Source organism: Podarcis gaigeae (genome assembly GCF_964106915.1).
Source record: "Podarcis gaigeae genome assembly, chromosome: 3".
NCBI lineage: Eukaryota > Metazoa > Chordata > Lepidosauria > Squamata > Lacertidae > Podarcis > Podarcis gaigeae.
In genome coordinates, this window is record NC_139680.1 from 103589704 (window position 1) to 103608953 (window position 19250).

A 19250-nucleotide genomic window follows, 5' to 3' on the forward strand; every position below is an offset into this window, starting at 1 on the left:
TTGGTGGTGTTGACCCAAATGTCAACATTTTACCAAGAGTGACTACTGACCACCCCACAGGCCTCCTCAGAAAATCAGGCTGGCGGATCTCGGAACTCTTAAGTCGCCAAGCACTGCTTAAAAAGACAACCCTCTTCTACCCAATGCTTACCTGCCACTGTGAGCTGGACGGTCGCTCTGATCTCTCCCTGAGGGCCGTTGGAAGCAATGCAAGTATACTTTCCGGCGTCGCTCCTCGTCACTTTACGAAAGCTCATGTTTCCAGCATTCTGACTGACCCGGGCTGGCAGGCTGCTCCCGTCTGGGTAGAGGAGTAGAAAGATAACTCAGGAGCAGATCGCAAGTAGCCGACTAAGACCTACCATGTCCTGGCGAAGGATTAGCTTTGCAGAGATGGGAAACTATTGTCAACAAAGGACAATGAACATTTTAGAAACCCAATGCAAAGCTCCTGCACTTCTCCGCAAAGAAAAAGGCAAACACCCAGAGACTTTTTTTTGCAGTAAGGCCGGGCAATACAAAGCCCATTGCACATTTTGAACATTTCCTCCTCACCGGTTTTAATCCACTGGATTGCAGGCTTTTCCCGGCCTGTGGCAGAGCAAGAGACGGTGACCTCTTTATCAAACTCGACACACTGCTGAGGCTGAGGGGTAGGGGTGAACTTCAGCTTTTCTGAAATTAAAATGCCCGGGTAAGGAGACATGAGCACAGTAATCAAACACAAAACAATGAATCCTTAGGTCTCCTTACAAGACAGTTCAGTGCTTGAGGGAGGCACAGACTCAGGCACACGAGGCCCTGAAAAGGCTCCAATTCTTCAGGAGCAGGAGACGCGCGCTGACCGAATGATTCATAGTTGGAAGGGATTCCCAGGGGTCATTTAGCAATGAAGGAATCTCAGCTGAATTGTGAGCGCATGCGTTTGTTTTGTGTAGCACATGCATACAGAAAACAAGAAGAGTTCCCCCCCCCCCAACAGGACTCACATACCGAGGACATGCACCCGAGCCTGCTCCTCAATGCTCCCGGCTGGTGTGCTGCTCAAACACTTGAACACTGTCCCGTCGTACACTTCCACGTTGTTAATCCGCAGCGTCCCATTCTCGGCAATTTCAAAGCGGGAATCCTGCCAGAGGTACAAAAATGGCCAATATATGATGAGCACAAAGGCCTTTTAAGGTCCCCCAAGTCAAAAGAAACAATTCCAGGGGGTGGTTTTTGTGCAGGCTACTTCTTCCGTTTCCACTGCCGGAGACTACACCTGGACCTTCATTTTTACCCTTATGCCTTTTCAGAGCCCCAAAAGTTCACTTTGATCGGTGGAATTGGCGCTTTTGCAGGCACAACACAATACTGCACCGCATCTGTAAGAACTGGATCGTTTAGTGTGGCACCATCAACACTGTGGAACTCCCTGCCTATTGATATCAAGAAAGCGCCTTCCCTGTATTCTTTTTGATGCCTGCTGATGGCATTCAATAATAAATTATTGGGAAGTTCTCAGTGTCCATTTTTGCTTCTTCTTTTTTTACACATTCTGTTGCAAACCATCCAGAGTGGCTGGGGCAACGCAGTCAGATGGGTAGGGTACAAGTCATAAACTATTACAAATTATTGTTCTTATTCAGACAAGCCTACCCAAGTGTTTAGAAATTGTGCATGAGTTTTAATTTGTTTTAGTCCATTCCATTCCGGTTTTAACTTTCTGTACGTTTGAAATCACGGCTGTAAATTTCTCTGTGATAATTTCACCGTTTTCTCTTTTCTGTAAGCTGTTTTTAAGGGTCCTCATCCCCCTACAATCAAGCAGTAAATAAATTTACGATATAAATAAATCACCAGCAGGTTAGGGCATCCCTGATTTGCCTCGGAAAAGAATAGCAAAGAACCACTAAATAAAAATAAAAATCGGAAGAGTCCCCCCCCCATTTTTTAAAAAATTCTGTTTCTTAAAAAGTGTAACTAGGAAACTGAGAAGTCTGTTTTCTAGGCAGCAGAACTGGCTCTGGCACCAGCCCCAATGCCCCACAGCAGAATTCAAAAGAACCTCAAGTGCCCCCTTTATCTACCTAGCACAGTCAAGTCTCCACCACCAACGAGGTTCTAGTTGGCTCATGTTTGCAACAGCCAGAACAGGGCCCTGTTTCTAGAAGCATCTCACAGGGGAAAGGGGGGACTGAAAAAGGAGACAGCAAATGAAAGCCTCTTTAGTTCTGTGTCAGATGCTTGAGCCCGTCTCCCTTTTGTTGTATTTTTTTTTTATGAAAAGGATTTAATTGCATAATAGGATTAAGCCGGTTGGAACCTGATATGCATACATACGCACATATATAGACAGCCACGGGACACAGTCAGCTGTTGAACTGCAAGACCACACAACGAGGGTTTAAATGAGCATGTGCGAGAGAGAATGAGAGAGAGACAGAGAGAGAGAGAAGGAAAATGGCGGCTCTGACCAGAGGCCACATGGCCGTGTTTAATTGGGTTGGTTCGCTGTGCTGTAATGGGGGGGGGCTCTCTTGAGGGCACCGATGCGCCCCTTCTTGAAACACACACTATATTCAGGACGCAGGCAGGTATAAAGGTAAAGGTAAAGGTACCCCTGACCATTAGGTCCAGTCGTGACCGACTCTGGGGTTGCGGCGCTCATCTCGCTTTAGTGGCCGGGGAGCCGGCATACAGCTTCCGGATCATGTGGCCAGCATGACTAAGCCGCTTCTGGTGAACCAGAGCAGCACACGGAAACGCCGTTTACCTTCCCGCTGGAGTGGTACCTATTTATCTACTTGCACTTTGACATGCTTTCGAACTGTTAGGTTGGCAGGAGCTGGGACCGAGTAACGGGAGCTCACCCCATCACGCCAACCTTCTGATCAGCAAGCCCTAGGATCTGTGATTTAACCCACAGTGCCACCCGCATCCCCACAGGCATGTATACTCACATACAAAAAGACATCCCTAAGACACAGGCATAATATCTCTGACACCCAGCTGCTGGGAATCACAGGTGAGCAGAGTGCTGTTGTGCTCATGTCCGTTTTCAGGCTTCCTGCAGGAAACTGGTCAGCCAGAAAGCTGTACTAGATTATTATTATTTATTGAATTTATATACCACTCAGTACCCAGAGGTCTCCAATGGGGCCACTTGGATGGGGCCACTCGCCTGATTCAGCAGGTTCGTCTTGCAGCACAATTGAGAATCCTCTACCCCTGTCCCCGAAACAGTAAAACGAGAACTGGGATGGGGTAGGGGCAGGGAGAGGATGGATTGCTTCAACTTGTAGGGATGTGGGTGGCACTGTGGTCTAAACCACTGAGCCTCTTCAGCTTGCCGATCAGAAGGTCGGTGGTTCGAATCCCTGTGACCAGGTGAGCTCCTGTTGCTCTGTCAACCTAGCAGTTCAAAAGCATGCCAGTGCAAGTAGATAAATAGGTACCGCTGCGGCGGGAAGGTAAATGGCATTTCTGTGCTCTCTGGCTTCCGTCACGGTGTTCTGTTGTGCCAGAAGCAGCTTAGTCATGCTGGCCACATGACCATGAAAGCTGTCTGCAGACAAATGCCGGCTCCCTCAGCCTGAAAAGCAAGATGAGCGCCATCATCTTTGGACTCAACCGTCCAGGGGTCCTTTACCTTTACCTTTTACTGCTTAAAATATAAGCAAAGAGCAATAAAGGAGACGCAGCCGCAGAATTGGGGAGCCAGTTCCACAAAGCCCCTCAGCACTTACCTCTGAAATGGGGATGCCATTGCGAAACCAGCTGACTGTGGGCTTCAGAGACGATTTGCTGAGACAGTGGAGGTATCCTGGCTTGCCCTCTTCTAGCTGGCTGTCCTTGGGTTTTTCCACCCATTTTGGCATAGCTGGAGGCAGGAGAGAAAAGCAGACACTCGTCATAGCTGACTCCAGAGCAGGAAAAACGGTAAGATCATCCCATGCCATCTTAAGCACAAGAGGCCTGCGGAATAACTTGCCCAAGAGTTGTGGCAGTAATTCAAAGAACGTGGCAAGGAAGCCATCGTTGACCTGCTAAAAGGATCCAGGGAAGAGATGGGGAACCTTTTCCAACCAGAGGGCCACATTCCCTCATGGACAACCTTCTGGGGGCCGCACATCAGTGGTGGGAGAGGGCCTGAGGTAAAAGTGGGTGAGGGGACGGATATTACTCGCACCTGGGTACACCAAAAGCCTGAGGTTTCCACACACACCAGCAGCACATACATTGTGGTCCCTTCCAACTCTATGATTCTGTGAATTTATAGAACTCTATGATTCTATCAATTATCACAGTTCAAGGGCAGTTTCCAGCCAGGAAAAAGGACTCTGGGGAGGGAGCAGAGCAGAGCCATTGAGGGAAATAGCCTGGAGCTGGGCCTGGGAAGAGTGCTGAGGGCCATATAGAGAGGACTGGAGGGCCATATTCAGTCCCCAGACCCGAGCTTCCTCACCGCTGATCTTGGGAAAACCACAGTTCAGGCCAAAACTCCAGTGCAGGGCCAATCCAGTCCCAAGAACCAAGGGGTAGCTGGTTTTGTCCTTCAAACTCTCAACCCAGAACCAGAACTGGACCCTCCCTTTCCTTTCCTCTCAATCCCACACCCATGACTCTCTCCCACACGGTGCTCCTTCCGCGCTCTCAGTATCTGCAAAAGGAGTCTGCTTACTTGCTACTGTGATGGTCAGGTTCTGCTTCTTCTCTCCAGCCTTGTTCACCGCATGACAAGTGTACACTCCAGAGTCCTTTTCTACAACGCTAGTGAAGACGAGGTCCTCGGCTTCTTGGTGTACTCTGCCAGTCGCAGGGAGTGGGGCGCCATTTCTCTCCCACCAGATACGTGGTTCAGGGACTCCCCGAGGCGCTATGCAGGACACCCGCTGCTCTTTGTTGGCAATGAACGTCTTTGGGCCAAACAGGTAGGTGAAATCTTCAATTTCTGAGGAGAAATGCAGGTGCTGAACTTAGAAAGCAGCGGTGTCAGATTGGGGAGAGCTGAGGGTGGACCATGCCACAAATATGTAGCCTCATATTTGGGAGTAGTAGTAGTATTAGTAGTAGTAGTAGTAATAATAATAATAATAATAATGTTTTATTGATTTCAAAAAAATTAAAGATACAAAAACAGAATCCCAACTTACCCCCCCCCCCCTTCCAGGATGGATCAATCTAGTTAAGTTTGCTCAAGTCCAATCTGTGATTTTGGCGGTTACCGTTCTTCAGGGTTATCAGCAAAGTATTTTATAAAAGAATGCCGTGTTTCCACAAAATCATATACATCATTTGTGTAATTCAGTTCATGTAATCTCTTTAATTTTTCTTTTACAGCAATTGACCATATTCTTATTCGCTGTTACAGTCGTACCTTGGAAGTTGAACAGCCTAGTTCTCGAATGTCACAAACCCGGAAGCGACTGTTCCGGTTTTCAAACGTTCTTTTGGATGCCAAAACTTCCGACGGGGCTTCCGATTGGCAGCAGGAGCTTCCTGCAGCCAATCAGAAGCCATGCTTCAGTTTTCGAACGTTCTGGAAGTCGAACGGACTTCTGTAACGGATTCTGTTGGACTTCCAAGGTACGACTGTAGTTGTATTTTTCAGGAAAGTGAATTCAAATGACTTGAAAAAAGCGAACCGTAAAGAGAAGTGTATAAATGATTCTATGGAAGGCCTGAAATGCTCCGATGTATGTAATAAAAGAGCAGATTCAACTGAACCTTGTCCCACTGAAAGATAAGTAAGTGATTAGAGGTGAGGGGGAAATCAGTGTTATATTGCCACATGTGGACCACTCAGGTCTTGGGGAAAGGGGTGAAGGAGGCCAAATTCAGTCAGCTCTGCCCTACCCAGAATTATGTCAAGGACCAGAACCTTCAGACCAAAGCCTTGGAAGCTAGGGGAATATCCTCATAATCCCTAAAAACAGTGTGGTTCCTGGTATCAACCATATTGGGCCCTGTTGCCACTGTCAGGTTGTTGCCTGGTTAGCGCTGACCCACAATACGGTCTTCTTGGTGAGGCAGTTCTCCATTGGTGGAATTGTCCCGTCCCCCCGACACCATTTTATTAAAATTGCAATAGAGAAAGAAAGAAAGAAAGAAAGAAAGAAAGAAAGAAAGAAAGAAAGAAATAAATTACTATTAAATCTCAGGCAGTATTTGACAAATGAAAGACTCTGTCTCCCTGGCAACACTGAAATTAATAGCAGTGGAATTCTTATAGGCCTGTCTTCCAATGTTTTAAATTATTTTAAGAGGCTTTCAACCGTTTTAAATGTGCTTTTATTTTATTTGTAATTGCGTTTTGTTTTAACACCGTGTTTTGTTTTGTTTTTTGCTACCCATGCCCTCTTTTGGGGAAAAAGAGATGTAACAATGAATTCAGTAAGCAAGAAATCTTTTGGAGGCGTTCATCATACCTGCCAGCTGTAACGTTGCCTCCAAAACAACGGCCTTCCCCCTCTGCCCGCGACCAACACATTTATAGACTCCTGCACTGCGTGGTTTCACTTGAGGTATCAGCAAAGAGCCGTTGGAGAACAGCACCGTCCTTTGGGGACAGGAAGAGAAGAAGACTAGCGTCAATGACCTTTCAGCAGAAGAGGTGCTTACAGGCAAAGGCAGGCTTGCCTCTGTGCAAAAACACTGCCCCCCTATTTTTAGATAAATATTTTATACTGAAATTTCCATCACGACAGACATTATAAGTCAAAACCACAAGGCTACCAAAGCAGAAGAGAGCACAGAATGAATACAGGATCATGAATGTTTCATCATAAAAAAGCATACAGTGGTACCTCGGGTTAAGTACTTAATTCGTTCCGGAGGTCTGTTCCTAACCTGAAATTGTTCTTAACCTGAGGTACCACTTTAGCTAAAGGGGCCTCCTGCTGCTGCTGTGCCACCAGAGCACGATTTCTGTTCTCTTCCTGAAGCAAAGTTCTTAACTCGAGGTACTATTCTGGGTTCGCGGAGTCTGTAAGCTGAAACATATGTAACCTGAAGCGTATGTAACCTGAGATACCACTGTATAAGACATAATAATTATTGTGAATGGGAAGGATTGGTGCATCTTTAGACCTAGCCATAGCTGGCCATGTTTTCAGGTGGGCTTTCTATTAACATAAGTTGCAGTTGTGTCTTGAATAAAAGGATACCAATGAAAAATAAAGCAGACCTGTATGCTTAAGCCTAATTACTGTATGAAGGGATTGATACCGTAGACTAAGCCGTTTTGCCAGGCTCCAGCTATGTCCACTTCCCTTAAGCTGGGAGGAAATGGGAAATATATATTTCACATGAGCAGCGCCCACCAGAATGTTTTCTTACCTGGACTTATTGGAAACAGGGGTGTCGTCTTCGAATAGCCATTCCTGGGTGGGAGGTGGCACAGCTTGGAACTTGCAGTGGAACATGGCCTCCTCATTCCTATTGACAATCTGGTTCTCAGGAACAATCACGGGACGGGGAAAGCTTTCATCTGGCGTGAGGAAAAGGGGAACATGAGAAAGTAATGGTTTATCGCATAAGACCCTAGGCCTAGGACCCTCGAACCTACGAGACCGCCTCTCCCGGTATGCCCCACGGAGAGCCTCAAGGTCCATAAATAGAAACACCCTAGTGGTCCTGGGCCCTAAGGAAGTTAGATTAGCTTCAACCAGAGCCAGGGCCTTTTCAACACTGGCTCCGGCTCGGTGGAATGCTCTCCCTCATGAGACCAGGGCCCTGCAGGATCTGCTTTCTTTCCGCAGGGCCTGTAAGACGGAGTTGTTCCGCCAGGCCTTTGGCTTGGAGCCAATTTGATTCCCTCCCCCTCTTTCTTTTTTCTTTTTCCTTTCTCCTCCTGTGATGAGGCTGCATTTTAATATTTTAATGTTGTATTTTAATCTTGTTTTTAAGTTGTATTCATTCAACTTGTTTTTATTATTGCTTGTTAGCTGCCCTTAGCCCGGCCTTGGCTGGGGAGCGCGGGGTATAAATATTATTATTATTATTATTATTATTATTATTATTATTATTATTATTATTATTATAGCCCATCTGTATCTGGTCCACAATGGCCCGTCAGATGCCTATAGGAAGCCCAGGAAATAGGTCCAGCACTTCTTGAGCCCCAGCAACTAGTACCCAAAGGCATACTGCCCCTTACCCCGAAATAATATATAGCCATCATGACTAGCGGCCACTGACAGCCTTGTGCTTTACTGTTACACCTTGTGGCAGTCAACCACTTGGTGTCAGGGGTGGGTGCCAGGAGCAGTAACAACTCATATGGTTTCAGCGAACTCTATTATAAGACACAAGCAGCTCAGGAGGCCAGGCCTAGTGAGCACAGCAACTCTTCCCGGCGGATCTTGCCCCAACGAGGCAGTTGCGAGGACTGAAGGTCCCGGCCTTCCCACTGTTCCCTAAGTCTCTTCTTTCCCTGGGTCCTTGCCAATCGATCTGAGACTCTGTTGCTTTGTCTGTCTTTGCTCCACCCTCTTCATACCTCTTCTGGTCCTAGAAGACCAGCGGGGAGAGGAGATGGTTGCGGCAGTAGGGGGAGACCCCCTGGCTTCTTCAGCAGCCTCTCTGATCTCCTCCTCCCGGTCTGCTCCCTCTGACCACTCGTTGTCATTCCACCACCAATCTCCTGTCTCTGTGTCTCTAAGCCTACTTCCCAGCTGGTGCCTCCCACCACTCCTTTGCCGGTCCATGGGACTGTGTGCAGTCTGAAGAAGCACTTATTTGTGTCCCTCCTCAGTTACCTAGGGTTCCTTCCTCCGGGTCAATACAGTGGTTCCTCTGGTTATGAACTTAATTTGATCCAGAGGTCTGTTCTTAACCTGAAACCATTCTTAACCTGAGGTACCACTTTAGCTAATGGGGCCTCCCACTGCAGCTATGCTGCCGCCACACGATTTCTGTTCTCATCCTGGGGCAAAGTTCTTAACCCGAGGTACTACTTCCTGGTTAGTGGAGTCTGTAACCCGAAGTGTTTGTAACCTGAGGTACCACTGTAGTTTCCTTTATTAAAATAAAACGCAAAGAGGCACACGAGAATGAGGACGGGGACTTTTATATCTGCAGGCACACCTCTGGCTAGAATGCAACATCCAAGCAGGTCCACCACCATGATGCAAGATTCTTCTATACGGTGGTACCTCGGGTTAAGAACTTAATTCGTCCTGGAGGTCCGTTCTTAACCTGAAACTGTTCTAAACCTGAGATACCACTTTAGCTAATGGGGTCTCCTGCTGCCGCCACGCCACCACCGCACGATTTCTGTTCTCATCCTGAAGCAACGTTCTTAACCCGAGGTATGAAGCGTCTGTAACCTGAAGCGTCTGTAACCCGAGGTACCACTGTAGAGCTGTCTGCAGAGGCCCCTGTGGTTATCTCTTGGATGCAGTCCTTGGGCAATTACATCTCTGGGCTTACCCTGTGTCCAACAAAAGGCCATCACTCGAGACCTTTCCCACAATGAGAAACACACCCACTTGCCTATGATGTTGAGAGTGAAGTTGCTACTGCACACCGAGGCCATGGCATTCCGAGCACAGCAGAAATAGACCCCGTTGTCATCTGGGCTCGCGCTCTTGAGGGTCAACGTCCGTTCCTTGTTGTTGACGGAATAGTTGGTTCGGTCGTCTTCAATCTGGGTCCCATCCCGGAACCACTGGCTCGTCGGGCTAGGAAGACACAGGCAGTTTGATTACAGCCAACAGGGAAATCATCAAAACTCTCTGAATCATTTTCAAATTCCCACAGCATATTCAGGCATCAGCAAGAGGGATGAAAATCTACCTTCTCTCTGAAGTTCAGATTTGTTCTATTAAACTCTTCTTAGTGCTTAAAAGTTTCTTGAAGAACAAACCAGACTGAAATACTCCAGAATGTATGGGAGGATAATATCTGGGATACAGCAATGTCTGAGCTCGCACTTAAAGGCATAACGAATAGAGGTACCTTCCAATAACCCTTTCTTTAACTATGTTAATGACCCAAATCAGGACCTTGTTATCCCAACAGCTCCCTATTCTCAATGGAGAGGCTATGTTTAAGTAATATATTTGAATGTTGAATGTGTACGTTCATGTCTAGAGACCATTGCAAGTACTGCTGGATAAGTGTTTGATATCTAGTGCATTTGTTTAAAAACCAATTAAAAAATTCTTTAAAGAAAAGTTTGTTGGAGGAAGGAGTTTCCAAGGGTGTCTTTTCTGGGGTGGGAATGCAGGAGAGGTAGCCGGGAGAAACCATTTCAGATCATTCACATTGGCGACTCCTTACCGAGGGTGCCCATCAATATGGCACCGCAACGTTACTGGAGCAGAACTCTGTATATCTTCCACTCTGGCCGGGTTCTTCAGGACAACTCCCCCTGTTTCGATCCCTAATGAAAAGAGGGTGGGGAGAGAAAACAAAACAAAGGTCACTTTCAGGCCTCTGTGCTTTGGAAATGGAAGCATCCATATATCTGACACCAGGTGTCAAAGGGTCACTACAGGAATGCAAGACAGCTTCCACCTTTGCATGATGGCACTTGCTCTGCACTGGGGAAAACCCCCACTGAGCTGTGCATTGGCAATGCAAACCATTTATCAGTCCTGCCTATATTATTATTATTATTACATCAGGTACTTTTATATTGGGTTAAACCACAGAGCCTAGAGCATGCCGATCAGAAGGTCAGTGGTTCAAATTCCTGCGACGAGGTGAGCTCCCTTTACTCGGTCCCTGCTCCTGCCAACCTAGCAATTTGAAAGCACATCAAAGTGCAAGTAGATCAATAGGTACCGCTCTGACGGGAAGGTAAACAGCGTTTCCGTGCGCTGCTCTGGTTGTCCAGAAGCGGCTTAGTCATGCTGGCCACATGAACCAGAAGCTGCATGCCGGCTCCCTTGGCCAATAAAGCGAGATGAGTGCCGCAACCCCAGAGTCGGCCACGACTGGACCTAATGGTCAGGGGTCCCTTTACCTTTACTTTACTTTTGTATTAACACATAAACTTTAGGAAGCCTTAGAGTGGCAGCTACAGGTGAAAATGCTAGTAAGATACAGCCTCTGTTCAATTTGTGCTTGGAGATAGCTATACAAAAAGTAGCGAGCTCTCATGGTGCAGACAGCTCTGCACCTCCTCGAGCCCTGGAGTACTGAGAACAGGAGGCCAGGTAATAACTAGCAGAAGAAGTGTTGTACCACCTATGGTTTGAGGCTCAACAAAAACGGCAGGTGGAAAATTTCGGTTTACATATGGAAGGCTTCCATTCTATGTGGCTGGCAAATTCCCCCCGTCAAAGAATTAGGTACATATGGGTCAAAAGGAGGGGTGGGGGCCCTGCAGCCCTCCAGGTGTTCCTGGACTACAACTCCCATGAGTTCTGGCTACTGGCCTTGCTGACTGGGGCTAGTGGAGTCCCAACCAACACCTGGAGAGACACAAGTCCCCTACCTCTAGTCAAAAGTTATTGATATTTCAAGGAGCAGCCCTGCCACGGTGGCAGATGGAGCGAAGTCTAGGCTCTCTTGTCAAATGCCTGTATTTACAAATGCTCCAGTCATATGAAGTACTTGTTGTTTTGGTGCATCACGAAAGTCCTGGGACGTTTCCAAAGCAGCGCCTGAAATTTGCCAGGCGCATTTTTCACCCAGGTTGCCAGGATGACACCTACAGTCACCACCATCTGGAGATACATGCCTGGTCTAAGGAGCCATTTGCCGCCTGGCTTATAGATCTTGAGTTTCTAACACTGTTCCAAAGTTAGAGCTGCCATACGTCCAGATTTTCCTGGAAATTAACGGGATTTCAAAAGTGCAGTTGACATCCGGAGGGGGAGGAGGGGTTTCTGAAAGGCGGCGCTTTGTCCTGGCTCAACAACTGGCTCAACAACTTTCAGGGTGTCCTGGTTTTTTACTTTTTGAAATATGGCAACCCTATCCAGAGTGGACTTTCTACAATTACATTGCAGCAGGTGAGAGCTATTGTATATGTTATCTGATCGCACTGAAGAGCACAGCTGGGCCACTAATGAGGATGTCACATTCCTGTGGCTCTGCGGCAGAATTCATGGCAGGATGGAGAGAGAGAGAGAGAGAGAGAGAGAGAGAGAGAGAGAGAGGAAGGAAGAGGAAGAGGAAGAGAGAGAGAGGCAAACATTGAAATGTGCCAGGCAGAGGATTTACACCTGAGGTGCTAAACCTGAACCAGCAGGCTAAACCAGACATTCTCTCCATTGCTTACATCTGTCTCCTTGCAAATCCCTCCTGACTCCTTTTGTGTTGGCCTCACTATGAACCAAGAATGACATTTGTAATAGGCTTCAGTACAACCTGGCTCTAAAAGCTGGCTCAGCCTAGGTGATGGCCAATGGGACTAAGCTACTGTAAGAGAGCTGTAAAGCTCTGCCATTTCAGCAGCTGCTTTCTGGAACAATCACTTGCCTCAGGGAAAATATGCAGCTGCAGCTCACGGGAAGGTTATGCATTTAATCTTCATCCCACCTTTTTGCAGTGGGGCTGATGGCAGAACATGCAAAGGGTTGCGAGGCAGCCTCTGATCAGAGACAGACCTGCTTGGCTCCAGGCTTCGGGCCAAGATAGTAGCTGCACTCTTTCCTTGCAGTTTTTTGCCTTCCGGGAGGGGAGAACAGCAGTTTCTCCAAAGCCCCTTTTCCTTGCTGCCTGCGGAGCGCATTCTTGTGCTGGCGTGATTGAGAGAATACATATGTGTGCGCTTGGAAAGAAAGTTAATTAAGATAATTATATGACAGAAAATAGAGGAAGATGGAAAGGAATTGCTGAAACAATTAATAGAAGTGGAATACAAAAAGGGAGGTGTGAGGAGGTCGCTGAAACAAGTGAATGTAAGATATGATATTGAAATGGTATAATGTTTTAAATTGTTTTTGCTTTGTTTTGTTTAGTTTATTGTGTTAATGTTGTGTTGTGTATTGTTTATATATTGTATTGTATTGTTTTTCTTTTTTTCTCTTCTCTTTTCTTTCCTTGTTTCTTTTTTGTAATGTTTAAAAGTAATAAATATTATTTTTAAAAATAATAATAATAAAAAAGAAAGTCTGAGCACACCCAGCGCGCCTGCGATCTGGGTGAAAGGAACAGCAGATGCGTGTTTTAAGGTACGCATTTGTATGTGTCGCAAAATTGGCTATTTTAAGGTCCTGGCTTTTCGACACAAAGGTGGACTTTCCTGATAACCTAACAACGATGTGGAACCCAGGGTAAAAAAAAATAAGCGCCTTATAACGTTATGTCAAATTGTTGTGCAGGCTCTCTCTAGAAAGTAGCCTGAGGTGTTTTTCTAAGTCGTTTAGCCACCAACTCTTATTCTCTATTATACTGTTTGCTTTTCTACTCTTCAGCCCAAAGGTTCCTAATGTGGTACGTAACAATACAGTCATACCTTGGTTCTCGAACACAATTTCTACCGGAAGTCCGTTCGACTTCCGAAAACATTCAAAAACGGCTTCCGATTGGCTGCAGGAGCTTCCTGCACTCAATCGGAAGCTGCAGAAGTTGCGTCAGACGTTCGGCTTCCAAAAAACGTTCACAAACCAGAACACTCTCTTCCGGGTTTGGGGCATTCAGGAACCAAAACGTTTGACTCGCAAGGCATTTGACTTCCAAGGTTATGACTGTATATTGGAATATACAAATCCATACCAACCCCACTCCATAAAACCAACTTCTTGTGTATGTATATAGTTTAGACTAGATATAAAGTTGGTGTGTATGAAAAACCTTTAGAGGGGGGTGGGTTTGGTTCCCACTGTTGATTTTTTTAAAAAAAGTGATTGTATATTTGTATACAAGTAGTTTGGAGGCTACTCTTTTAGTTTGTTGCCATAATTATTTTTTAACACTTTTGGGAAGGCTTCTCTCTGAAAGGTAACATATACATATTTCAAATACAATCAATTGTTCATGCCAATTTGGATTCAATAATGCTGGTGCCGAAACCAACCAAGCCCAGTTTGTAACCAAGGTGTGCTTACACTTTATGTTAAAAGATGCATTTGTGGTCCGAGCTTCTTCTCCAGTCACTACGTTCCTGGCCACACACTGGAAGTTCCCGTCATCTTGATGCCGGTCGACAGATGTGAACTGAAGGCTGCTCCCTTCCTTGAAGCGGCGCTCAGTGTCCTGGACGGGGACGCCATTCTGCAGCCACTCAAACTCTGTGTCTCTTGGGTCCTCCACTTCGCAGCGCAAAATGGCGCTGCGGCCATGAAAAGCATCCTGGGAATACGGCTCCTTTGTGAAGGATATCTTAGCTTGAGTCCCAACAGCTGGGAAAAAAACAAAGGAGGAGGAAGATAAGACCTCAAACCGTGGAAGTTTTTTTGGGAGAAGATAGAGGAAAACGATATGCATCCTTAAATTATAGTAAGTCTAACGTATTGGGCTGCGTTGGAAGAATCTCAGCAGCCATTGAAAAGATCAACTAAATTTCTAATTCTTGGGATTTTGGAGATCGTTAAAAATTCCATTGACACTTATTATAATTCTATAATAAGTAGTAGTAGAAGAAGAAGAGTTTGTATTTGATATCCCGCTTTATCACTACCTGAAGGAGTCTCAAAGCGGCTAACTATCTCCTTTCCCTTCCTCCTCCACAACAAACACTCTGTGAGGTGAGTGGGGCTGAGAGACCTCAAAGAAGTGTGACTGGCCCAAGGTCACCTAGCAGCTGCATGTGGAGGAGTGGGGAATCGAACCCAGTTCACTAGATTACGAGTCCACCACTCTTAACCACTACACCACACTGGCTCTTTAAGATGTATCCAGGGCAAGAGTGTGCTGTTGCCACAGGCAGAAGACCAGAACCCTCAAAAAGTATGATGCCCACCCAACACGCTGTTCTCAGTTTGAGTTGTGAAGCTCTTTCGAAAATGGCAGTCTCTAGTCTACTGCTATGGCCTGAATGTAAGCTGCATGAGTCTTTTCCTCCCGATGACACAAAAGCAAACTTCTAGTGGCTTTCCACTAGTAAGTTACCAAAAAGTTTTTAGACCTTCAAAATATGGTTAGAGAGCATGCTTTTAGCCCTGAAATAGTGCTGCTTCCCACATGATTAGGTAATATACTCTCCAACGATGGCATTTACACAAGGAAAGTCGTCTTGCAAGAAAGAGCCAATCTAGAACATGTAAACAGAGCTGGAGCTTCAAGAAAGGATGAGTGACAACATTAAGCTCCTCTCCAATCCACGCCACCTAGCTGTGGAGCGCATTGCTGTAATGTGAAACCCACACAAAGGCATTCTATCCTAACTTGTAAATTCAGAATGGAATAATTTTATGTGGAAAGAAGAGTTTTATTGTTAAATATATACCTTAACAAGGCCCTGAAGTGCTTATGAGATGGGCACCACCTGGACACCAAAACTGAGATTTGCCAGACCTAACAGCAGGAGCTTTATTGCCTTAAGCTATAAAGACTAAGGCGCCATAGCTGGACTGTAAATGACTCTTAACGTTTTACGGATCACAAAATCAGAGTAGGGCCTCCCAGAATCCTCAGTTCACACATGGGGGAAATGTTACAAGGATCCAAAAGCTTGTTCAGATGACCCTGAGCAGTGAACCACAACTCCATTTTCCCAAGATTATTTCAAAATTAATAACATGGGGTTTTTTCCCCAGAAAATTTCAAACTAGATTCCACCCCCCAAGCCCCCCCCCCCAGCATACTAAATTAACTGAGATCAAATTGAGCAGGTTTGAATATGTGCTTTTGGTTTTAATTGACCCTGTTCACACACCCAAACACACACACTATTCAAAAAGAAGAAAGTCTTTGTGTGCATGCACACACACAATTTTTAAAATAAATATTTTAAATACATGCTTCCTAGGGATAATCACCTAGGGGGAAGAAATAAGTTAATTACAACTTTGAAACTGCCCAGTTTGGCTGGTATTATAGCTAATCCTTAGGTTAGCAATTAACATTACAAAAAAAACAACAACAAAAAACAAAAGCATTTTCAGAAATGGAAAGTATTATCTAATGGAGATAGGGAGAGGCCTTGCTATCAACCTTACCAAATTTGTGTCCCAAATATCAAAAGCAGAAAGCAAAGCAGGTATAGCTTGAAGTTAGGGGTGTACGAATGCTTCTCAAGGCTTCGAAATTCAAAAGACTATATTTGATGAGGTACAAGAAAAAGGAGGGGCATCGCTATGGGAAGCATAAGGAGATGGTAGCATTTGCCATTTTTTAATGTTTGTGTGAATATCCCAAGCGCTCCCTGTTGCTTGAGCAGCACATAGAAGAACTCTGCCTCCTATAAGATTGCACAAAGGTATTTTTTTAAAAAAAGGTTTGAAAGATAAACAAAATCATGGCGGGTAGGGGAAAAAGTTGTTTCACTGTTCACTACTGATGTCACAGGTCTAAGAAGACATCATAGCAAACTGAGGTCCAGTGCCGAGGGCCTTCTGGTGGTTCCCTCCCTGTGAGAAGCCAAGTTACAGGGAACCAGGCAGAAGGCCTTCTCGGTAGTGGCGCCCGCCCTGTGGAACACCCTCCCACCAGATGTCAAAGAGAACCACCACCACCAGACTTTTAGAATATATCTGAAGGCAGCTCTGTTTAGGGAAGCTTTTAATGTTTGAAGGATTACTGTATTTTAATATTTTGTTGGAAGCCGCCCAGAGTGGCTGGGGAAGCCCAGCCAGATGAGTGGGGTATAAATAATAAATTATCATCATCATCATCATCATCATCATCATTGAAGCAATATTGGTAGTGATGGAGAGACACATTTTCCCAGCAACAACATTTTGAGTGCTTGTGGGGAAAATGTTACTCCATAACTGTGTCTGGATGTATGACTGCTAACTTAAGGGAAAGGTGTGTGGTGATTTATTTATTTTTAAATCCTTCTGCAAAAACTTGTTGCACAAATTGAGAAACTGAAAATGGCAGTTTCAGTTAGCCTTCGTTGCATCAAAGTGTGTTTCAGCCATCCTTTGAACTTGAAAAAAATGGATCAAGAGGCTAGACCTATGGGTTGTAAAAGAAAGAAGGGGGAGGGGGAAGGCTAAGAAATGCCATTCTACAGCAGCCTAAAATATCCCCAAGAATCCTTGCCTGGTCTTGAAGCTGCTAGCTCTGCAAATTCCAAAGCTTTGCTGCAACTGGGGTTCATCATTTTGCGGCTACCTGGAATGGTCTAACCTGAAGCTCATGTGTTTCAGAATTTTCAAAGGAGGGTCGCAGAAGCGAGGGAAGGGGCGACATTTCCGCACATAAATATCCTTTGAAGAAAGCTTACTGAAAGTCGGTGCTTTGATCTGGCCAATAAACAGATATAAAACGGGAATGGGCATAGCCCATGGGCTCTTTCCTTCAGATGCTGCAGTAAAAATCTGTACTGGAAGCCTGTAGGAGAGTTCCACCTAGCAGATGTTTCCAAGGCAAATAAAAGCTGAAGGGGTTCTTTGTACCTTTCCACAGATACGCAAGATGCAGATCACAAGCCCTGAACATGCACCCAGGCAGGTAAACAGATACATCTCCGCATTCGGGACAAATCTAAGGCACGCAATCTACCTAGGTTTGCTGTCCTGGGAAATTTTAAAAAGTGGCCAGGCGCTTTACTTTTTACCTAGGGCAAGTGGGTGGGCCTCCAGATGTTGTTGGGACATGCTCAGGAACAATGGGAATTGTAGTCCACCAACATCTGGAGAGCCATCTATTTGCTGCATGAAGAAGTGGTTTCTATTATCTGTCCTGAATCTTCCAACACTCAGCTTCATTATACCTGTATACCTGAAGGGAGCGTCTCCACCCACATCGTTCAGCCTGGACACTGAGATCCAGCGCTGAGGGCCTTCTGGCGGTTCCCTCACTGTGAGAAGCCAGGTTACAGGAAACCAGACAGAGGGCCTTCTCGGTAGTGGCACCCGCCCTGTGGAACGCCCTCCCTTCAGATGTGAAGGAAATAAGTAGCTATCTTATCTTTAAAAGACATCTGAAGGCAGCCCTGTTAGGAAGTTTTTAATATTTAATGCTGTATTGTTTTTAACACTTGATTGGAAGCTGCCCAGAGTGGCTGGAGTAACTTGGCCAGATGGGCGGGGTATAAATTATTATTATTATTATTATTATTATTATTATTATTATTATTATTATTATTAGGTTCTATGAGTTCTAGTGTTCGGGGGGGATGGCGACTTTTCTCTACTTGCTTTCTCTATTCCTTACATAATTTTATAAACTTCTATCATGTCACCTCTTACATGTCCTTCCTCTAAGTTTGTTTCCCATACTTGGGTCTCCAGCTGTTTTTCAAACTGCAATTCTGTAGTCCCAAAACACCTGGAGACCCAAGTTTGGGAAATCCTCCTCTAAGCTAAAAGGCTCCCAAAGTTGATGTGACAATGAGTAACTTGCATGCAGCCTCAATCTCCCCTCTTCCCAGAGCAGGCCAGGCCAAGCCAAAAAAAGCCAATGCAATTCTGGGCTGCATCAATAGGAGTATAGCATCTAGATCAAGGGAAATAATAGTGCCACTGTATTCTGCTCTGGTCAGACCTCACCTGGAGTACTGTGAGCAGTTCTGGGCACCACAGTTCAAGAAGGACACTGGCAAACTGGAACGTGTCCAGAGGAGGGCAACCAAAATGGTCAAAGGCCTGGAAACGATGCCTTATCAGGAACAGCTAAGGGAGCTGGGCATGTTTAGCCTGGAGAAGAGGAGGTTAAGGGGTGATATGATAGCCATGTTCAAATATATAAAAGGATGTCACATAGAGGAGGGAGAAAGGTTGTTTTCTGCTGCTCCAGAGAAGCGGACATGGAGCAATGGATCCAAGCTACAAGAAAGAAGATTCCACCTAAGCATTAGGAAGAACTTCCTGACAGTAAAAGCTGTTCAACAGTGGAATTTGCTGCCAAGGAGTGTGGTGGAGTCTCCTTCTTTGGAGGTCTTTAAGCAGAGGCTTGACAACCATATGTCAGGAGTGCTCTGATGGTGTTTCCTGCTTGGCAGGGGGTTGGACTCGATGGCCCTTGTGGTCTCTTCCAACTCTATGATTCTATGACTTCCGAGACCTGCCAGCAATGCGAATTGAGGCTTCACATCCATGAGCAACAGTTCATCATTTCAGTCTTTTCCTGTGTGTCCCTATTCAGAGAGCGTCCGCAAACATGTTAACTCGAGTTATGCAGAAACTCAGCATCAGATTTCTGAGTTTACACCCCTATGCCCTACCGAGATGCAAGAACTAACTTGATAATTGCTT

The 19250-nt window shown here is 45.6% G+C and overlaps 1 protein-coding gene across 1 annotated transcript in view; it reads right to left on the bottom strand.

The window, feature by feature from the left end:
• The window catches only part of PTK7 (protein tyrosine kinase 7 (inactive)), a 101164-nt gene that overhangs the window by 16714 nt on the left and 65200 nt on the right, over window positions 1–19250 (bottom strand). Inside the window, exons 2-11 of the mRNA XM_083733140.1 lie at window positions 13992–14285; window positions 10270–10372; window positions 9481–9668; window positions 7324–7474; window positions 6414–6544; window positions 4667–4936; window positions 3732–3865; window positions 994–1129; window positions 556–675; window positions 152–301 (exon numbers count right to left, since the gene is read on the bottom strand). Coding sequence (XP_083589266.1) covers window positions 152–301; window positions 556–675; window positions 994–1129; window positions 3732–3865; window positions 4667–4936; window positions 6414–6544; window positions 7324–7474; window positions 9481–9668; window positions 10270–10372; window positions 13992–14285 — 1677 coding nt within the window. The remainder of the gene's footprint in view (window positions 1–151; window positions 302–555; window positions 676–993; window positions 1130–3731; window positions 3866–4666; window positions 4937–6413; window positions 6545–7323; window positions 7475–9480; window positions 9669–10269; window positions 10373–13991; window positions 14286–19250) is intronic.